The following is a 22662-nucleotide window of genomic DNA, read 5'->3' as shown; positions in this document are numbered from 1 at the left end:
CCTATGAACAGAACTAACTTAGACCTACTTTTTCCACGTTATGCTTACGGTGCTTTCTATGGCATACTCACAGCCAGTACTGCCGAATTGTTGGGGGTTACACGGGATTCCCTAGCCACAGTGAGGTGGGTGTTGGGGGGGGGGGGGGGGGGATAAGGGGGGTTTTTGGTTTAAATCAGGTTAGGAACAAGGCTTTCAAAAAAGCTGTCTGAACACTGTTGCGCTAAAACTACTAAAAAACGGCTCTATACAAACGTCTTAAATTTCCAAAATCTTTAGCTTTAAAGCCAAATGTAAAGAGAGGGTCTCAATGGGGGTACCTCGATAACACTAAACACTTAATTTTTTTGGCTCCGTAACATGAAACAGTTAAATTTATGGCAATTAAACACTAACAGTAAAAAGGTTCACTGTACCAGTAAATTTTATCCAGAAAGAAACAAAAACGGCTCAAAAAAGGCCAATATTATTATATTATTATAAGTATGTGGAGAAGTTCTGGGCGATCTCGGAAGACTACCGAATTTTTCCGAGGAGTGCCGAAGATTTTCGAAGACTACCGATGACGTTCGAAGACTACCGAGGATTTCCGAGAGGAAATCCGAAATCTTTTTTTAAGTTCGTGAGTGATTTTATCCGATTTTTGAAGAGCAGGAAAGAATTTACAATGCTTAAATTTTTCACGAAAAACAAAACCCTTCAAACACTAACAGTATTTTCTCTGGAAACAGCAAACATTAAAAAATTGGCCAATTCAACAGCAAACACTAAAAATTATGGGCAAATAACACTAAACATTAAACCCATTCAGACCCTCTTAAGACTGTCCCTGAAAAGTTAAGGCTCAGAAGGTTTATACGCTGCTTATGCATTGGGAATTTGATAATTGTTATCCACTGAGTTTCCCAACTAGAAATTTTCTTTCACAGTGCAACTTTTATAAAGTTTTCCTACAAAAGTTTTAGAAAGTTCGAGGCGGCGAAAACTGGAAGTGGCGTATTATTTTAAGGTACATACATACATCCCCTTTATTATTTTCCCAACGTGGGCTTTTCGAAGACAATATGGTACAATACTACAATTAAATACTAATATACTAAAATTAATAATATTACATTCTAATTTAGATAATCACGAATTTAAAAACTCTGCAATTAATTTACGTTTCGATGCTTTTTTAAAAATTGAAATAGTTCTACTGAGTTTTAAAGTAAGGTCCAATGAGTTCTCGACAGATGGTAGGTGTCCTATAATAAAATGTTCTTTGGCCAGTGGCAGTTCTGAATAGAGGAATGTTTAATTGTTGAGAGCTCCTAGTGGTACGCGTGCTTATATCTGCACGTTTGATAAAAATAGAGGTCAAATAGTCGAGAGCACAGCCCGTCATACACTTGAAGGCTAAAGTGGCGCTTTGATAGTAAAGCTGGCCTGATACTGGTAGCCATTCTAATTCTTTTAGTATGGGCGTGACGTGATCGAATTTCCGTGCACCACTTACAATTCTACATCGAAGTTTCTGTACAGATTGCAGCTTATCAATGTTACATTTGGAGGAGTTTACCCACACGTTTGAGTAATTGCGTTCGACCGCTGTAAAGCTTAAGCGAGAAGCGGGGCAAACAAATTAATAAAAAAAAAAAAAAAAAAAAAAAAAAAAAAAAAAAATTTAAAAAAAAAAAATTTTAAAAAAAAAAAAAAAAAAAAAAAAAAAAAAAAAATTTTTAAATTAAAAAAAAAAATTAAAAAAAATTTTTCTCCCCGGGGGAAAAAATTTTAAAATTTTTTAAAAAAAATACCAACAAAAATTTTTGGTAAATTTATTTTTGCCTCATTGCTCGAATGTTGGGCGGAAACCATCTTAATCGCATTTTTCTTTTCAACTGATCGCTTAAGAAGTAAATAAATATATTTTGTTTGAATTTAGTTAAAAAAATGTAACCAACAGTCTTTCGAGAGTTTGTTGTGGGTACTGGCATGGAAAACGTTGCTGCATCGCCGAAATGTTTGCGGTCCCCACTTTTTGAATTTTCTAGCTCCCCCCCCCCCCCCCCCCCCCCCCCTTGCCATAGATTTACTACGTCTGGATTATTCTGAATACCACACGGGGAAGAAGGAAAAAAAAAAAAAGGGGGGGGGGAGAAAAAAAAGAAGGTATTCGCTCTCCCATAAATACCGAGAACCTGGAACAGGCTAGAATACAACAGAAACGAGATACAGTACATGGCATTTTGTTCTGATGATGGTGAATTTAAATGAGGGCCGACAAACATTTTGTGACCTTTTCTCCTAGGCGAGCCTTAACTTGGATATTTTTTCATTTGTTATACTTAATAAATACTGAAGGACCAATAAATATAGCTCACTATTTACTATTTTTTTAAGAAAATTCTTACTTCTTCTAATTATAGCAATAAGGGCGGAAGGTGGAGACGATATTTAATCATACTTAATGACTTGTTTTGACTAAACTTTTCCACAAAGCCATTGTGCTGAACATTTCCATAATGAAAGCGGGGTCGCGTTATGTTATAATTGGCCAAATCAAAACCAAATCAAATCAAAACAGCCGGCTCAGCCGAGTCGAGCGTTATTCCCAACTGTAAACAGTCCTCCATTTCAACGCTTGAAACTTCTTAAATTTCAGAAACTCTTCGCTTTTAAGCCAAATGTTAACGTCGTCACTGAAAAGTTAAGCTTTATACGCCACTTATGCATAGGACGGTTGATAATTGTTATCCATTGAGTTTCCCGGGTAGAAATTTTGTTTCCCAGTGGTATTTCAATAACGTTTTCTTCTACGAAAGTCTTGAACACTCGCATCAAATTCTTAGAAAGTTCGAGGCGGCGAAAACCGGAAGAGGTGTTGGATATTTGCGTTTTACCACTCTGAAGCATTTTAAAGTGAGGAACTTCGTAAAATTAAATTTATCGCATTTTCTTCTCAAGTGATCGCTTAAAAATTAAAATCGTTACCAAAATAAACCATGTCAGCAATGAATTTCGAGCAGGAAACTGTCCTCACGTCCCGTTTCCCCAAACAGGCGTCCCCCTTCTCCGACCCTGTTTTCGTGATATCTCTTAGTTGTAATATTCATTCAAACACTTCAGTGCAGTGAACTGACAAATTTAATCAATCCACTGGATATAACATTCGACCTTCATGAATGACAAAAGCCCCCTATTGTTATATTTGCGCCACGCTTCTTAAATATGCATATATGCACAAAGTGCGGTAGAGCACAGTTGTATTGTGTAGCCGGCAGCAGTCTAAGGAAGGCCGCCGTACGTTCACAATGGGCAGCGAGGTCAAGAAACGCGAAACTTGGAGCAAGACATTCGACTTTGTCTTAGCGTTAATCGGGTTCTCTGTTGGACTGGGAAACATTTGGCGGTTTCCATATCTTTGTTATAAAAATGGCGGAGGTGAGTACAAATAGTGACCGGTGCGTGGTCTCTAACTCAATCATATTTATAGTCTTTTCAAAATCGGAGCTCTCAGGTGGTATCTTTATCCACGTGGTTTCGAGTCGCTTCGACCGTCGAAGCGGGTTAAGAATAATGGACTTATGAATCCTTTGAATAGCATACGTTTTGAACCGGTGTCATTCGGTATTTAATTCCTCGATGTTCGAGTGGTCGAAGGTGAAATGGAATTAACGTATTTCTATTTTTCTTAAGATCAACATGGCTACAGTGACGAAAGAAAAAAAAAAAAAGGGGGGGAAAAAAAAATTTTTTAAAAAAAACTTTTTTCAAAAAAAAAAAAAAAAAAAAATAAAATTATATTTTTCTAATTCAACATCTACAGTACTTGTAGTGATGTTCTAATATGATTAATCTACAGTTTTATTTCCGATCTTTTTAAAATTGTTCTTAACAATATTAAAATGTAACAGTTAAGATACAAAAAAAACACGCTATGCACCGGCATAATACAATCGTTCGCCTTGCATAGCACCGAATCCAAACATAGCCTTTAATCAAACAAACCGAAAAAATACAATACATTATATCATGTATGCCCATTCAATATTTAGATACGAATACCAATGAGTGTCACGAAATGCACATTAGGATTCAAGGGACACGACAGAAAGTTCTGAATGAATTAGACGTTTATTGTAGCAGCTTATAACCGCAAATCAATAGTTTTCGTAGTAAACGAATCGCCAAAAATCTTATGAGGGAGCTTCACAAAACAAAGTGAACAATGCTTGAGAGCATTTATTAGTTCAACGTTCCATTCAGTGGCCACAGCGTATCCTAACAACCATTAAGTCTTCTGTAAACTATACAAGTCTTTTCTGTGGAGTGCACGTGCACATATTACATGAGGAAATCTTGTGTTCTGTCTTCAACACAAAATAAAAATAAACAGATTCGGATAACGAGAGTGTTGTTTATGGTTGACCGATTTTGAATAAGCTGCAAACTCGAAAACAAGCTCAAACAATTAGTACAGGCACATACCTGCAGGCAATGAATAAAATAATGTTGGAAAACGCTAGAAAAAAAGCAGTAAATTCTTAAAAATGAGCATAGTGTGAGAATAAGTTGGTCGAAACTTAGCCCAGTTTGTACGATAGCTTAGGTTGGCAAATCAACGTCACAAGACAACATTAAAAAAAAGAAAACTTGGACAGGAGTGTTCGGAAACTTAGCATAACAATACATAGCGGGATCCCTTTATATATACCAAAAAACAAAACAGATACTAATGCAATATACATTTTTTTGTTTTGTATGGCTGTTTGGCAAAAGCTGTCCGGCAAAGTGATACTAACGCTGTTAATGTCTCAATTTTTAGTTCTTCTTTTGAAGTAGATTTCGACCCATGTCTACAGAGTAAAGTCACGAGGAAGGCTCCGGAGTAAAGAAAAAAAAAATTGGGGCCCTTGTTCTGACAACTACAAAACAAAGCTTACATTTTTTTATGAACTATCGTCATTTCTTAAAACGATTTAGCCCAAATGCTTTGGACCATGCTTTATAGTTCTCGGTTTTCAGGCGTTTTGTGAACCGCAGATCGTTGAACAGGGTCAAGACCTGACTTTAGAAGAGGCTGGAAATCGGCCTTGGCGCCTGCCGCGGTCTGCTTCGTGGGAGTCAGCATTTAGACTTTAGAAAGTTTACGAAATATCCTTCAAAACATTTTATTTAAATGTTCTTTGCAGTCTGAACTCACGTGTTTACTTACATTATTAAAGCGTACTTCAGTCAAGTTCTCTTTACTAATTTATTACAAGTCTTTTCCTGAAGCTACGTTTACAGCATATTTATTTAAACGTGGAACAATTCTTTTGCGCTTAAATTTTCTCCGCTACAAATTCCATATGAATTGGTTGATCTATGAATAGTACAGAAAATCCAGGTCAATAAGGGTCTTAGGACATAATAATGAGCAAATATCATCCAAGGCAAGATCAACACGTTCACAGAGACATATAAAAGACCCTCCACCGAATTTGTAGTGAGAGGGGGGAACGCCTTCCTTTTCAGGAAAGCAATCAGTCGCGTTTAGCCTATACTATTTCTTGTTTTTTGTTTGTTTATTTTGATTTAAACATAGATTCGTTTATTTTTTACGCAAATATACGGCGATACTACACCCTAAAATGTCTGATAAGATATACATCTCTAGTTTCCGTAAATTACTTATTGCAAAAATATAAATTATTTTTTGCGGCGGCTTTACAAACATAATGAACAATGCTTGCGAGTATAATGGATAATTGCTCAACATTCCATTCAGTGGCAAGCGTCTCCTAAACACTCCTTGGTCTTGTGCTAACTGCGACAAATCTTTTCTGTGGGGTGCAGTTATTACATTTGGAAATCATATGGTTTTTTCGTTTCCGATGGATTGAAGTCAAATCTATGCCTGGCTGTATGGCAAAAGTTTTCTGGCAAGATCATACTGACTTCCTTTTAAGTTACAACATTTAGCGTACGTCTTGTAAACAGATTTCGGCCTATGTTTACTGGGTAAGGTCATGCATTGTAGTCAAAGGAAATAAATTTCGACCACTTGTTCCGACAAAGTTTGTAGTTATACAACTGACGATGTACGAAACAACAATTTGCAATTTTTAATTAACAATCAGTGAGAGAATTCTCGTGCACTCATTGGTCGAGGGAAGAAAAACAGACTTAGTTCTGACTTGTAACGATGTTTGATCTTACCCCAGCAACGATCGTGGACGATACTAACCGGTTTTTCAAACCGGACTAGCCGGATTTTCAAACCGGTTGTCCCGAAACACTCTGTACGCATGCTTGCTCGAATTATCATATCTGCTGATTGGTAACTAAGAGCCACAGTGACAAAGCGCATACTGTTTAGTTTTACCGCAGATGGGTATTGATCCCACGTGCGGTTACTTGTGAGTTGATTGTGACATACGACATATGATCACGTGCAAACGTTGTTTGGAAGCTTATATAAGTATCGCTAACGCATGCTCAATATGTATCTTTACGACTCAGAGCAGCCGGGTCTCCTTTTCTCTCCGTCTTAAGGTAACGAAAAAAAGAGACTTCTAGCAGGGAGCCTTTAATACACTTCTGTTAATGTTTTTAAAACCAACTGTTCTCAAAGCACTTTTACTCAAATGTTCTCTACAATTAATCCAACGGAAATCGTATTCTTTTACAGCTGAACCTCTCTAATACGGACACCGAAGGGACAGAGAAACTTGTCCGTCATATATATATCTATAGAGGTTTCTGTATTATAGAGGTCACTACAATGACGTCACTTTTATTACTCCTCAGACAGTTTGAAGTGGCTGTGCTCAGTGACTATAAACAGGCTCATACTTGTCTTTTAAATACATCTAAATTGAATATAATTAAGACATTGTCTATCAGTAGAGTACTACATTGTACATCTCAGCTACGTTACGAATCACTGTTTTCAACAAGATAATCTACAACGCAATGCTGCATGTAAAGGAGTAATATAAAGTACAATTCTGAAAACGTTACTTTAATTCTCCTCCGCCACATGGATCGTGTAAATTTAAACATAGGCTTTAGATTAATCGGCTTGGAGGAACATAATGTATTCCATAATTTGTATTCATTTATTATAATTTATTCGAAACGCATGTTTACTGTTTGCTTGTGTTGATTCTGCGTGTAGGTTGCTTTCTCATCCCGTATCTCATCTGTCTGGTTGTTGCTGGTGCACCCATCCTCATCTTAGAAGTTTGTTTGGGTCAGTTGGCCAGTCAAGGCGGAATTACAGCATGGCTTATATGTCCAATATTTCAAGGTGTGTTAGAAGATTGTTAGGGAAGTGGTCATAACAAGTGTTCTCGACGAGGACCCGCCTTGTGTAGGGGGAGGGGGCTATGCAAGATACCACATGTCTGACAAGTCAAAAAAAATTATTGGCCTTACAATTTAAGCTGAGACTTTCATATTCGGTATGCATATAGCTTGTATTGTTAGAGAAATGGCCCAAGGAGGTTTGAATCTTTTTCTTAGTTTCTACTCGTGATACAGTGGGGGCTATACAAACAAGACACCATCTTTAAAGGTGGGAAAGGGGGGTACATAGACCACCTGTCTTTTTGAAGAGTGGTGGGTCCTGTCTGAGTACAATAGTTTTGACCACTTCCGTTACATAATAAAGAAAGCTCAGATTTAAACAATTTTTATGACACCATAGTTATGGTGACACACGGGTTGAAGGGTTAGCAATTTTGTGGCGCACAAAGTGGTCGATTGAAGGAATCCTCGGAGTAATGCTTTCACACGGAAGAATTAACAGAATAGAAACATGGATGTCACAAAGTACTCTGAGAGGAGTATTTTACAAAAGTCGAACATTGAAAAAGATTCCATATCATCATCATCATCGTCGTCATCATCATCATCATCATCATCATCATCATCATCGTCATCACCAACATTTATTAGCCACTTCAAGATTAAAATATGAATGTAATATTCACAGCAAAGAGCACAAAAGTGTGATCATGATCACTATTATTATTCACAGTCTTTTGCATACTCAGCAGCCGGGTACAGCTCCCAGTTGACTTGTGATTGGATTAATTCTACACGTAAGAATGTAAATTGACAAAATGTCGTCACTCTTTTGGGGTCCTTGTCGGGAATAACTTACTTCGAGCCAATCAAATTTTGGTCAATTTGTGGGAAAACGTACAGTTAGTTTATAATTCTCAGAAATCATCGTTGTTTGTTGTAAGCCTGACGCCCAGCTTAGAAGTCATGCGTTGGTGGTGCCGACTTTATCGGTGAAAACGTCGTTGTGTTTCTAACCTGTTTAGTATAGTTCCAAGCTTTCATGCTTCGAAACTAGTGAGGGGTAGGTAGGCTGAATGGAAAAGTGTTTTACAGTAGCTTAGTTTTTTCCTTTTCTTTATATACTGAAACACTTTCCAAATATGTTCTCATTTTATTGAGTGAGGAGGGGGTAGCTATTTGCGAGCTCTGTAAACCTTTTAACAGCATTGCAAATAGATTGCAGGGAATTACAGCTTTAAGCAAGATACCGCAATTAACTTGATACTTTTTATTTATATATTTTCTTTTTTACAGGTATTGGTTGGGCCAGTGTGATAATCGTCCAGTTTCTAAACATCTACTACATTGTCATTCTTGGTTGGGCCTTGTTTTACATGTTTGCGTCCTTCACATCCGAGCTTCCCTGGTCTCGATGCGGCAATGAATGGAACACGCCAAATTGTGTTGACTACCTTACAAGTTCTGCCACCGAAAAAGGCACCGTTAACAGTTCCTATGTAAACGCAAGTATGGCTAACAACACGCTCATACCAACGGTGATGTCCAACTTGTCAACTGTGCCGACAGCAGTTGCCACTGCGGCAAAGGTGTCTGCGAGCGAGGAGTATTGGGAGTAAGTAGAAGTAATGTATGAGGATGAACATTTTTAAGGTGTGGCGTATATAGAATTGAATTTATTATAGAAACGTAAAAGTAAGATGGAGAAAAAAAATCGGGTTGGAAATCTCAATTCTTGCCTGCGCTGAACTGGAAAACAAATAACCGATCTGAGTTCTAAAAATTACCACCAAGCCTCCTGATTAGCCTTAAATTCATCTTGAAATAGTTCGTTGGTAAAAGAACATTGACCCAAATTTCAAAGTTTCGGTTTCAATTTTCCGTTTCAATGATTTTGTTTATTATTTCCTAGATGCCTGTAATACATCAGAAGTATAAGTTTAGTTTTAAGCCATTTTCCTTTTTTTGTTTAATCAGTTGTAGCAGTTTTTATGACATCTTGCAATATGATGAATTCAAGTGGGGTATTTTCGGAATTCTTTCGCTATAATTCCGTCATGCATCGTCATAATTGACGGGTTACGACGTTTTAAACGAAATTGAGTCAGTAAGTGAAAATCTGTATTTTTCTTTTAGACTTAGGGTCTTGAAGATTAGTAGCGCTTTGGATGAGCCAGGAACGGTGAACTGGGACGTAGCTCTGTGCCTTCTGTTGGCCTGGATCATCTGCTACTTATGTGTCTTTAAAGGGGTCAAGTCCACAGGAAAGGTAAGGAAACTGTGTTTGTTTTTGAAAGTGTTATGAGAACGCATGTCCGCTGACTTGTTTTTAGAGGAAATACGTATTCTTCTTTATAATATAAAAGTTTAACAGGGACCTATTTAAAAAAACGCATTCGCGATTCAAATAACCACCGACTAACTAACTAACTTTCCTCACTGTAGTGACAATGATTGTAATATCTTTAGCTTTAGTCTTATGATTGTCGTTATATAACTGTCTAGTTTTACATATGAATGTCAATACGTTTTGAAGGAACGCTTATAAAACAATGACAATGGTTGTTTTATAAGCGACGGTAGATCAAAAGGACTTGCACAAATACAAAATGCATTCTTTTCAGTCTCTTATTCATGTTTTCAAGGTGATTAAATAACTACCTAGCAAATTTTTTGGCATTTTAAAAAAGAAAATGTTTACGTATTGTTAACCTACATGTTAAAATTTAAAATAGGAAATTAGAACTGCGTATGTGTAAATACACTAGTGTTCCCTCCAGCGTTATTAGTACGTGGTTCAGCGGGTTATCGTGTACCCATTTGATCCATCGAGCTGGAACCAACCGACCAAGCTCTCTCAGTCTGCAAAATCGCATCCAGAACTTGGACGAGAGCGAGTGTACCTCTGAAAACTGAGACGATGAATAAGAGTCCCTAAAGCCAAAGACGAGTATAAGACGACCTCAACCCCGGTCCGCATGTCAGTTGGTACAAAGTTCCAAGGAGCTAGGAACGACCGAGCTTTCAGCTGAGGAGGGAATTTTTAACGTCCACAATGAGCGATACGTTAAACTACGACCAGTCACAAAGCGCTGTGCTGAAAAAAGTTGACTAGAATGGTGGTCTTGTCTCAAAAGATGGCAGAGATGGCATGGAACACAACAGATTGTGTGGGACTAGTTTATACAACGTGCAAAAAACGAGTAAATCCAAATTAATTTCCGGGCAAAATCAACTTTTCGAGTAATTTTACAAATAAAATGAATCATAAGCAAAATTTGGGGGAAATCTCGTTGAGAAATACAAGATTTGCCAACTTGACTCGGAGATCAAAACCGTTCAGATGATTTGAAATTGTGGTTGATGACGTCAACAGGTGATACTTGAGAGAAACGGGTAGAAGTTTTTAACCTCCATAATACCCGCCCCAGCTGCCTATCTTACTAGAGTAGTTGTCTTATATTACGTTTGGTTGTAGGTGTAGGACTTCGTTAACCGAATTTTTGTTTTCGACCACGCAGCAAAATCATGGAATCATTTACACTAGCATATTAAAAACTTCGCCCTATTTTGTCTTTTTAAAGAGGCTGTGAAACCTCTCCTGATTTTCTTATTTCTAGTTGAATGATCTCAAAATTATTTGTTTTCTATTATTATTTTAAAATAGATCAATAATTGTACGTTAGTCCTGAAAAGCCCGTATGGGAGTGACTAACAATTTGTACTATATTGTATTATAACTTTACAGGCTAAGAGTATCGACACTGAAGATACGACATTACAGTAGATAGCCAGGGAGTAAAGTTGGCTATCGAGAGAATGGACGGAAATTTGGCCACACAATAAGTGCGTGGACAACAGATTCCTCACCTCCAGCACCGCCACCACGATGTTGCTTAAAGGCAAAAGGAAGTTTTTTCCAAGCCATTAATATGAGGGGAACATTCGGTAGCTGTCTTTGGAAGCCAAAACCAACAACCTGGCACAGATTGCAGAGGCATCCGGCCTCAGGGTAAGCAAAGAGAAAACCAAAGTGATGCGAACCAAAAGCAAGCAGCTGGACAAAATTAAGTTGAATGGCGAGGATCTGGAATCCCTGTCGAAAGTTCCACTTATCTAGACAGTATCATTAGAGTCACTGGAGGACCTGACGAGGATGTGAAGTGCAGAATTGGTAAAGCGAGACTGGCGTTCAACATGCTTAGACCAGTCTGGAATGCCTCCTCGATTTCCGCCAAAACTAAGTTGCGCATCTTCACTACTAACGTGAAAGCTACGCTTCTCTATGGCTCGAAGACCTGGAAAGTGACAAAAGCTCTATCAAATAAGCTACAAAGCTTTGTCAACATGTACAAGTGCTTCCGACAGATCCTCAAGATTCACTGGCCAGAAAAGGTCAGTAACAAAAACCTTTGGAGCAGGACAGGACAAGAGCACATGCCAACTGAGATAGCAACAAGGAAATGGGCTTGGATAGGCCACACACCTAAGAAAACCAGGCACTGACACCACCAAGCAGACCTTAAAGTGGAATCCACAGGGTAAAAGAAAGGTGGAAAGACCTGCTAAGACCTGGCGAAGATCAGCTGAGGAGGAGTCAAAGAAAGCTAACATCAGCTGAAACGCAGCAGAGAAGGTGGTCGCAAATAGAGTTCGGTGGCGAAGCACTGTTGACGCCCTTTGCTTCACAATGAGCCTAAAGGGATAAGTCTTTGGAAGAAGCAACTCATAAACCGCAGTGGTATCCACCGCAATTTCCGGGTTGTCAGAGAAGGCCGTAACATTACTAAAGTGAGGGTCGTCTTGAAACGCGCCGTAAAATTTGGAGGGAACAGGTCGAAGGACCTATGTAAGTGGAGCTGCACTTTTATTGGGGGATATATTATAATTCCGTGGATGAATTCTTGATGACAGCTGTTACATGGTCTTCCAATTAGCAATGGCCCAGAAGGATCGTCCGTATCACTGAACCTTGTGTCCAGATTACGAAACGTGAAGAGAAACCAGATGTTTTCGAGTACAAGCGCTTAGTATTTAGAGACAAGATATCGACATCTAAACCGCGGAAAGACGCTTCCGATCTAAAGTTAAAAGATGGCGAATAGTACCCTGAAGCTACAAATCCCTGTTCTTGACTAGCGTGCGTCGACACGGCATGGACTTTGTACCTGCTGTGGAGAATGCGCGCCCTCTTTCCAAGTCTATCATGATCAGAGTCATCAACAATTGCCAAAAAAGGGAGCCGTGCAACTGAATGGGGAATTTTCTATTCGAAGAGTCAAGCTTTGCAAAGAACGTCTGGATCCAAGAACCTCAGACAAAAACGTTCCAAGGAGTAAATACCGGCTTTTTAAGAGCCTGTATTGACAGCCAGCTGATTGAGAGGCACTGCTGTGAGACAATTAAAGCCTGTGTTCGATTCAGATGGTTTAGTACGAATGAATGGGAGACTACAGTGCGGAGGCAGAAATCTGGCGTCGGACACCAGTACAACCCTTCTGCTACCACGTTAAAGCCACATCAAGATCCTGCTTGCTGTACCTTGTCTTGGAAATCACGCGGGCTTGAGTTAACCCCATCCATCCTGATCTTAGAGTGTGGTTCCGAACTGTATACGATACGGCCACCAAACAGGAAAAGCATGGTAGTCCCAGTGCAATGCATGCGTGCAACTGTAGACGTGAAAAAGACGCCAAGCAGATAATGGCTCCTTTTCCCATCCTCGACTAAGGCTAGAAACTCCTATTAACGAAATGCTGACATTAGCTTGGTGTACATAGAGTAGACTATAGTGGTCCTTACTTGAAACACAGGAGCGTATCAACACCCCCTTTAATAGATACCTGTGACTCTTTACCTGCATAGGCACACGAGCAGACTCCTTAAAAAATAGCGTAAATGGTGGTTCACTCTACCTGGAGCAAGCCATTTTGGTGGTTTGTTTGTAGTCTTGATTAAAAATACCAGAAGTTCCATAAAAAATAAACCTTGGAAAATCCTGAGATGTCTTAGGAGGAGTTGTTAAAAGCGAAACAGGCGCCAAAGAGTTCTTCAAAATTTCGCCCGTTGACCTATCAGCACAGATCGAAAACATAATCCTGTTTTATCATCAAGATATTTTCTGTGTGGACAGCATGGGATGAATTCAGCTAGCACCCGAAGCTGTGGAAGAGACCCACGCTCACCTCCGTTGGCGTTGGCAGCCATTCCAAACACCTTTAACACTTTATAAACGGCTTATGGAGAAGATGGCAAGAGAATTTCTTCCATTCCTGAACGCACAATCAAAATAGCAAAAGGAAAATCAAGACCTTCTCGTGGGTGATGTTGTGGTTTAGCTTGGACCAAATCTTTTATTTTGGGAAATGGTCCTTTGGCAGGGTGCAAAAAATTATACAGGATCAGTGTTGGACCGCATACGTACGGAAAAGAACGAATACTTAAGGACGGTACGATGTCCGTCTTTTCCCGTTTTGTGTTTAAAGAGCTAATCAGTAGGGGCACCCCGCATGGAACATAAGGGACCCTTGTGGGAGGGGTAAATGATAAGACTGAAAGAAAAGGAAACTAGCACTGGGTATGCTTATATTCATACATCGTCCTACACGGGTGGAACTGAACGAATACTGAATCATCGGACGTACAAGGGGTTAGAAATGCTTAAACCTTAAAGTAACTGTTTTTCTAACCCTCAGGTTATTTCCAAAGAAAATAGTTTATCTGTTGTTCTTTGGAGTGGGCGCGCCGGCTGGCGTCGGCTGTTCCGGGGTCGCGGGTTCGTCCGTCCCCTGCTGGTGTTCTTCTCGCCGGTCCCCTGCGGTGCCTCTGGTCTCCTCCCCGTGGGGTTCCGTTGTCGCGTCCCGCCCGGTGTGTCTTTTGCGATGTCGCCATGGTAACTGTCTTAACCCAGCTTTTGGATTGTCGGGGATAATTCTTGTTTGATTGCATTAACCATTTATCTTAAGTGGCTTTACAAAGTTATTGTATTTTTACGTCTCTTTATTGTTTTGAAATAACTTAACCCTGGTGATGTGACAGCACGTCAGAAAAATTCGGTCCTTCTAATTTATTATTATTTTTTTACTTGTATTAGATCAATTTTTTATCGCTTTAGCTATTTTCTGACGAGAAAATAGTTCCAAAGTGGTATCTAACTATTTTTTTTTATAGCAGGCTACAGGCTATTACTGAAGGCAAGCACTTTCAGGGCTTATTATAACTACGAAAACCCAAGGGAGGGAAGGGGTGGTTGTAGGGGAGTCCAAACCATCCTTAAAATGTCATGGGAGTGTAACTTTGCATGTACGTCCAACGGTTAAGAGGAGTTAAGTTTTTATCACGGTGGTTGTGTAACATTGCACCGGACAAGCATAGCGCACAGTGGAATTGTAAGTAAAGTTTACATTTACAATTTGTCGTAATGCATTTCAATCAAGTGGATTATTGTTTTACCACTGCGAGATACAAACTGGTGCTTTTCCTGTTTTATTCCATAGGTTGTGTACTTTACTGCGACGTTTCCATATGTTCTTTTGACGATTTTGCTGATCCGAGCCGTCACTTTACCAGGAGCTGGTGAGGGGATCAAGTTTTATCTCACTCCTAACGTCACGCGACTACGTGACGGCCAGGTAAGACAGATTAACCTGACTAACGAGGAAAGAATCTAAAAAAATAGGCCATTTCCGAGTTACCCTTTGCCACTACTGTTTAAAAACAAGTCTACGTGCGAAACCATTCAAATGAAAATGAGTTTGATTTGCAAGAAAATGGACCTGTAGGTGAAACTCATTTTTATATGAATGGATCGCACGTAGACTCGTTTTAAAACAGAGGCAATGAGGAACTCGGAAATGGCCTTATTCACGCTCGAGTTGTTGTTGATTGCTCCTGCCGTATGACCATAGAGACACTGGTAATTTCATGGTTAAGCTTAAAATGAATGATAAGCAAGAGACATCTTCTTTTAACTTCTTTAAAACAGGTATGGCTCGACGCGGCAACTCAAGTGTTTTTCTCGTATTCCATTGGTCTTGGAACTTTGATTGCACTTGGAAGCTACAACCGATTCCATCACAACTGCTACCGGTGAGAAAATAAAGAAAAAAGACAGTTTTAGGGATATTTCTAATATCAGTATACTTCTGAGCAGTAGAAAAAAGATTTCCATTTTTCCGAATGCTTTCGAATGAAACTATGTTCAGATTAACTTTCACTTACACCGTCAATGTATCTTTCTTGACACTTCAAAACACTTAAAATGACCTAAGAAAAGGTTAGTTTTTACTTGAACAGTCGAGCAACGGACTGTTTTTAAAAGAGTTATCAGCTTAAGAAAAAGACATCTTTTTCACTTTAAATTTTCGCCTACTTCTTAATTTCCATTTGATACCTTTGCCCACTCCTCGCTGAGCGGATGAAAATTTGTTACGTGTGTAATTGACATAGTCGCATAAGCTTTTGGTTGGCAAAAAAAACGCCTCTGCTCTGTTGACTCCTTCATTAATGTCACTGAATCGTTTTAATAACGCACGTTTCCGTTTACTCGCATTTCAGGGATAGCATAATATTCGCCTGTGTAAACAGTGGAACAAGTTTCTATGGAGGGTTTGTCATTTTCTCAGTGCTGGGCTTCATGGCACAAAAGCAAGGCGTGGAAGTGAAGGATGTAGCTAAAGGAGGTAAGAAAGACTATAAAAACCTTGGTTGATGCTGACAACAACAGCAGCCACAACAACAAAAACAACAACAACAACAACAACAACAACAGCAACAACAGCAACAGCAACAGCAACAGCAAAAACAACAGCAACAAAAACTGCAAAAAAGCACAACTTCAACTATTTCACCGTTTTAACACAATAGTCTATACATACACAATCATTGAGAGTGATCCCGTCTCCGATTTTCTTTTAAAAATGCACTCAGCTTCAAACAGCGTTATATGATCAGGCCATGATGCTATAACCAATAAACAGGAAAGCCGTGGTATATTCGACGGTATTCTATCCAACCTTCCCATCGTGCGCTGGATTGCATTCTTTTGTGATGAAGTTAAGGCAGAAAGTCCAGTGAAACATGGTACGAGATAATAAAGATAAGATGTTCTACATGACACGAGCATGCTGGTATACAAACTCGAAAAATTCTGAGTCCACCGACGGGAATCGAACCCAAGTGCTCGTGGGTTCCATGTAGAACATCGTTATCTTTATTATTTATTACCGAGCTGAAAATATAACCATCGTTATTATTTAAGGCAGAAAGTCCAGTGAAACATAGTACGAGATATTTTCACTAAAATTTCGGGATCAAGCCAGTGATAATTTCTTTCAATATTAAAACAGAGACATTGATCTTTCGTTTAAGATTTTTTTTAAAATAAGGCCTGTAGTGTGTATTATGGAACTGTCCAATAACGTCAGTTTGAAATCTGGTTTGGTACAAACAATCTTCTACAGGTTATTTCGTAATATAAGCCTTTCTGTAGCTTGTTTTATTTCACTTGCATTTTTTTCTGGATGCAACTAACCTTTCACGTACCATCACACAGGTCCAGGACTTGCCTTTGTCGCTTATCCAGAAGCAGTTGCTCAGATGCCGATAGCTCCACTGTGGTCGGTTCTGTTTTTCTTTATGGTCTTTTTACTGGGACTTGACAGCGAGGTACAAAACTATATAATGTAAACAGAATCATAGTAAGGTGTTATTTCACCTGTGATATTTAACGTGGGGTGTTTCGCTGTGATTTACTAGACCCTCGCCTCTCCAGGCGAAATTAGAATATATTACCTCCAAAAAGACACATTTAATCTACAGCCTCCTCAGCTCAGTTCTATATGTCTTCCACTAAAAGTAAATAAGCTGTTTCATCTCTAAATTGCTATCCTTAATCCATGAATCCTACTCATGAATACAAAAATGCATTATTCTTAACTAACAATTAGATTCAAGTTTTAATATGCTTTTATTCTTATTCGTTAAATTTCAAGTTTGTTGGCGTTGAAGGCTTTGTGACAGCCATTGTGGACCTGTTTCCCAAGCATCTGAGGCGTGGATACCGCAAAGAGATGTTTATTGGCGTCATGTGTATAATCTGGTTCCTTTTTGGATTGTCCATGGTCACTAAGGTAACTTTGATGATACCAAAGTAATATCTGTCAATACAGCGTCATCTTTATCATAAAGTAACGTAATAGGTGAAGGAAGGCTTTTTAAAAGTTCTGAATGCTCATCAACCCAAGATACTATTAAAAATCGTTAGAGTTACACTGGTTGCATTTTATTATGAATCCGTTTCAAACTTACCATAGACCAAGTTACTAAGCTAACAAGAATACTTGCTACCACATCTTGATTTACCTCTCCCTTTTCATGTAATGTAGCTCTAGCACAAGTTTCAACTCTAGGTCTAGCTCTAGATTTAGCTCTAGCTCAAAATTTAACTTTAGCCTCTCTATATGTTTAGCTCTACCTCAGCGATAACTGTAGCTCAAGCTCTACATCTAGCTCTACCTCCACTCAATCTTCATCTTCCTCTTCCTTTTATATTTATATCTATATTTACTTTGTTTAAAAGTGAGTAACAGCATCTTTAAAACGCCTTAATGTGACTGTGTGATACAGTTATGACAATATGTGCCAGTCATCATTTGGCTGTGTGCCGCGTGATGCGGTTCCGCCGCCCACATTTCACCCTTGCTCACCACAGGTCCCGTGCTCAGTGGTGAGCTCCGTCCTCACACGGGGGTCGTGGGTTCTCCCATCTGGCTCGTTTTTTTCCGGTTCGATGCTTTTACTTTATTTGTTTATTTATAAGAATTGGCGTAAAAGGGGTGCTTTCTTTTTATCATTTTTGAACGGCCAACAGCTTTTGTAATGCATGGCTGCGAGAGGTCTAAAAACATACCATAGGTATGGGTTGGTCAATATTGTGAGTAAAGAAGAAGGGTACGCCATACTTTTCCAAGTCACCAGTCTGGTGTTTGCAAATATTCCGGCTGATCCCCAGTACTAATTACTAAGTCTCTAAACAATACAGGGGCGGATCCAGATTTCAAAAGGAGGGGGGGGGGGGGGGGGGGCGGGCGACCATTGGACCTCCCTCCCTACCCTAGCCCTCCCTAGTGGCGGCCGGCGCGTGGCGTACCACCGCATGGGGAGCTATTTTTCTCTTTTGTTTTTCTTTTCAATGTGACATTTCGTTTTTTTTAACGAAAATGGGGGTGGATTCCACCCCCCCCCTGTCTCCCCCCTGCAATGACGAAGACGAATTTTAAAGGCACGAGGAAATTTTAATTGGAACTACTTTAAAATTTTACAGAACTCCCTTTGCAGCATGATCTCCATTAAGAAATTGTTTCTCGTCATATTTTCAATGAATCGACTACCATTTTTTTTTTACATATATTTAACTTTTCGGTGTGTTTTTTTTTTTAGGGTGGAATGTACGTCTTTCAACTGTTTGATACCTATTCAGCCAGTGGTTCTGCTCTGCTGTGGGTCTCACTCTTTCAAAGTATTGCCATTGGATGGATCTATGGTAAAGATTAAACTAAACCAAATAAGACGCTCCTCCAGAACTATCGCTTGGGAATAAATTTTCAATGAAAAACCTGTTGAGAACAAAGCAATCTTTGCAGTGATGGAAAATCCATCGTCTGCGCTCGAGGCTGGAGCCATTTGATAATTTTAAGTTTCTCGGTCGACAACATATTGAAATTTATGACGATCAACACTGACATCGAATGGACTATTTGTACCACTTTTCCACAAAGCAGGTTTCGTTTGACCTTCCCAAGCTCACGAGCATTACTTAATTTTACAGAGTTCAAGAGCTTTCAAGAGCTTATGTTAATGTTTATTATACAGGCGGGGAGCGTTTTTATGATGATATGGAGAACATGATTGGGTTTCGAATCAATCCATGGATCAGGTGGTGCTGGGCGTATATCACGCCTTTATTCTGTTTGGTAAGCAAATAAACTAGGCAACGACTTAATAAATCATAAAGAAGCTCTTGCAATTTTAACCTCTAACCGCAAAATGGTTCTTTGTGTTTGAAAGATTAAAGCAGAAGAGTCCCGCAATGCGCCTTAAGAAGTTGCCGACTTGCGGACGCAAAAAAAAAAAAACTCGTACATGCGCTTTATTTTGGCGATGTACTGTACATCACTTTGATATTCCTCGCACCTTTTTTATTTATTTGGTAAGAAAAAATTTTAAGTTTGTCGAGATTCCCCTGGACGACAATTTTGATGTATAAATGTTGGCGATTTAATCACTGAAGCAAGATAAAGCAATGACACCATCCTCACCGTAAACCCACGATATTTCAGCAATGAAGAAAAAGAAGCCTGAAAAATTCAGTGCTTGCTAGCTTCAACGGGATTCGCACCTTGGTGATAGCGGTCCAATGCTCTACAATGCAACTGAGGTATGAGTCCATTCATTGGGAGCCACGTCATTTTTGTGGGTTCTGTCTTTCCTGCCATAAAGGAATAATTGGTAGAATAAATAAAATTGTTTTTCACAGAGAGGAGAAACAAACAATGACAGGACAGGAATTCTAGCTGAAAGTGCTCATTTTTCTATCCACAGGGCGTCTTCATTTTCAGTCTTGTGACTTATTCACCGTTGAAGTATGACGGTTATGAGTATCCAGACTGGGGACAGGCTATCGGTTGGATCATGGCTATGTCTTCAATTGCGTGCATTCCAATTGTAATGATCTACAAGTTAGCGACCACGCCGGGATCGTTTCAAGAGGTAACTTTTATGAATTCCTTTTACGGTATAGCGACGGGAAAAAACCATAAATCTTCTAAAATAGCGGTTCTCCGAAAGTAGTGGTTAAACTTTACGTTGTTGGTGAATCCAAAAAGTGCGACCTTTCAAAAGGCACGACCTTCCGAGAATACTCTGGCGATCTTAAACACACACTGACTATCTGTATGTATTTTCGAGAACCTCTACCATTATCAGCCATCTGCTCACAATACCATCTGATAGCAACCGAAGGAGTATACAACTGCCTCTAGACTTTAGAATGGTCCCTTTCCAATTTTGCTCAAAACAAAAAGCATCTAATAAATACATTTTTACCGTTTCACATTTGCCATAAACAGACTTTTTTTTACTTATAAGTATATGTCAAATCAGCGCCCCACCCCACCCCCTTCCCCTTGCCGACAGCAGCGACCCTCCGAAAGCTAGCAGAAGGAAAAGGCTGCTGAATCCGAAAGTAACGAGGGCTGCTACTATCGGATGGAGAAAACGTTACAAAAGATTCAGTGGCTAAACAAAACTTGCATACAAACGTAAAGTGTTTTTCGATCTTAGTGCCTCACTTATGCACCGAATTGGTAGAACCCTTCTCTTTTTTTAATTGGTCACGTCTGACATTTGCATTATATTTCTGTCTTGTGGCAAATCAGCTGAACTTTATTTTAATTTAGAGGGGTAAAAAAAAAATTTAAATTCTCATATTTTAACCCATGGTCCGTTCTTAACCCGAGACCTCCCCACGGAGCCGGCGCTCTACAAACTGGGCTAACCGGTCGGCGGTCATTGCTACTGTAAATTAGAATTGTAAATTTATGTTAGGGTAAAAAACAACAACAATAACAACAACAACAAAAATAAACGTACAACGAAGACGGATCTTGAACGTGCATGGATGGTCAAAGTGCAATCCACGCGGAGTTTAGTCCTCCTTATGGTTAATATGCAACGCAAATATTAATAAAACAGCTACCTTGGGTATTCTTTTCTCCGTTGCACTCGGCCTACTTGGCTAAGTCCTATCCGGACAACAAGAATCATTTTGTTCCCAACATTAATTTGTTGCATTTCTTTCCAAACAGCGGTGGACGATCCTGACCACACCCAATCTGAAGAACCAGTCGCCGGAAGCTAACCAAGCAAAAGACGAGATCTTCATTGGTTCTTATAAACCTGCTGACAAAACCATGCTGTGAAGAATTTTTTAATTAATTCTGACGTCAGCTATGATTGGCTGAAATATTACCTTATTACAAGAAATTTTCGCGACATGTTAATTTCGCGATTTTAATGGTGCGCGTATTTCGCGTCACTTAAATTTCGTGATTTCAGCGAAAATTTTGTATTTTGAATCACTTTAATTTCGCGTTTTTGAGTAAGGCACAATGTGCATTTCCTTAGTAATTTAATTTGACATAGTCCTTGAAGTTAAAATTTTAAAACGTTTTTATTAAATGAATAATAACGTCAAATTTAACAAAAAAAACACAACTGCGAGGCTAAATGTCAACAGTAACAACAAAGCATTTTTCACAGTGTCCACAAGAAGTTCATGCTTGTACGTGAATTACTGTTCTTGAGTCACTGATTGAGGACAACCTCCATTTACATTGAGAATTCCTTCCTTCAGTGGTACTACACTCATTCTCTCTTGATTATTGACATAATGTGAGTCACTTAATTTTTCGCGTCATGCTATGTTCGCAACACTTATTTTTCGCGATTTTTTTTGAATCGCGAAATTAACGTGTCGCGAAAATTTCATGTAATAGATAGGATTATTACATTTATTAAGTAAAATTACATGTACCGCGAAACGTACTTAGTATTCTTATATTCGATGTGTCAAACACAATTAACTGGTTTGTAAATTGCGTGCGATGTATTTAGGATAATTTTACTGGTAAACGTTTTCATATATCGTTCATATTTCGCACGTTAAATTTCGGGCGGAAAACCAGATATGCCTTTTTTTTCCTAAATGGCATACGTGGTGTTATGAAATAAACTTGTAATCCCCATCCATCCTCTATCTGTTTGATGAGTTCAACTCCATCCACCACTTAACAAAGTGAAGTCAATTAAAGTTCCCTCTGGTTCTTTTTACCGGTTATGGGGAAGGGAGAAATTCTGGCACATTTTAAAATTTACCTAGAGACTTCTATCGCGAAGAGGGGTTCGCCAAGGTCATGAAAAACGCTGGTCTTTACAGTTATTTCAAGTCGAGGTTAATCAGAAAGCTATGCATGTGCCGTCAGGGAAAAGTAAACTGGCCCCAAATGTATCCGGTCTGACAGGCTATAGTTCGCACAGGAACTGCCAGATTTAGACCGTCTCCGTCCTAAGCTGGACCGGCTCCGTGTAAACAACTAGACTCACTGGTTCGTTTTGGGACCATCCGTGTTATGTTTAGCTATGTTATCATGGGATTAGTGTCAATTAGATCCGGTCTCAGACAATAGAAACAGCCGCTTTGCTTACTTTAAGGACCAGTACTGGACAGGTCTCGTGTAAACAGACTGAATAACGCCCATAAAAGAGACACTTCTGCGTAAACAGACCTGGTGCTGATGGGACCGGATCCATTATATTTGGGACAGGTCC

General features: G+C 39.2%; 1 protein-coding gene across 1 annotated transcript; it reads left to right on the top strand.

Moving 5' to 3' along the window:
• Positions 1-3224: 3224 nt before the first annotated feature.
• LOC144659859 (sodium- and chloride-dependent taurine transporter-like) lies at positions 3225-22079 on the top strand. Its single transcript, XM_078520383.1, has 13 exons — positions 3225-3423; positions 7145-7276; positions 8572-8890; positions 9412-9544; positions 14772-14906; positions 15260-15363; positions 15832-15956; positions 16829-16941; positions 17268-17405; positions 18715-18817; positions 19147-19247; positions 19876-20043; positions 21141-22079. The coding sequence occupies exons 1-13, from the start codon at positions 3294-3296 to the stop codon at positions 21252-21254; spliced, it is 1815 nt and encodes a 604-aa protein (XP_078376509.1). The 5' UTR covers positions 3225-3293; the 3' UTR covers positions 21255-22079.
• The last annotated feature ends 583 nt before the right edge of the window (positions 22080-22662 follow it).

This window comes from Oculina patagonica, chromosome 7 (genome assembly GCF_052425735.1).
Source record: "Oculina patagonica isolate OP01 chromosome 7, crgOcupat, whole genome shotgun sequence".
NCBI lineage: Eukaryota > Metazoa > Cnidaria > Anthozoa > Scleractinia > Oculinidae > Oculina > Oculina patagonica.
The sequence above is the reverse complement of the archived record's forward strand: the minus strand, read 5'-3'. Positions and strand labels throughout refer to the sequence as shown.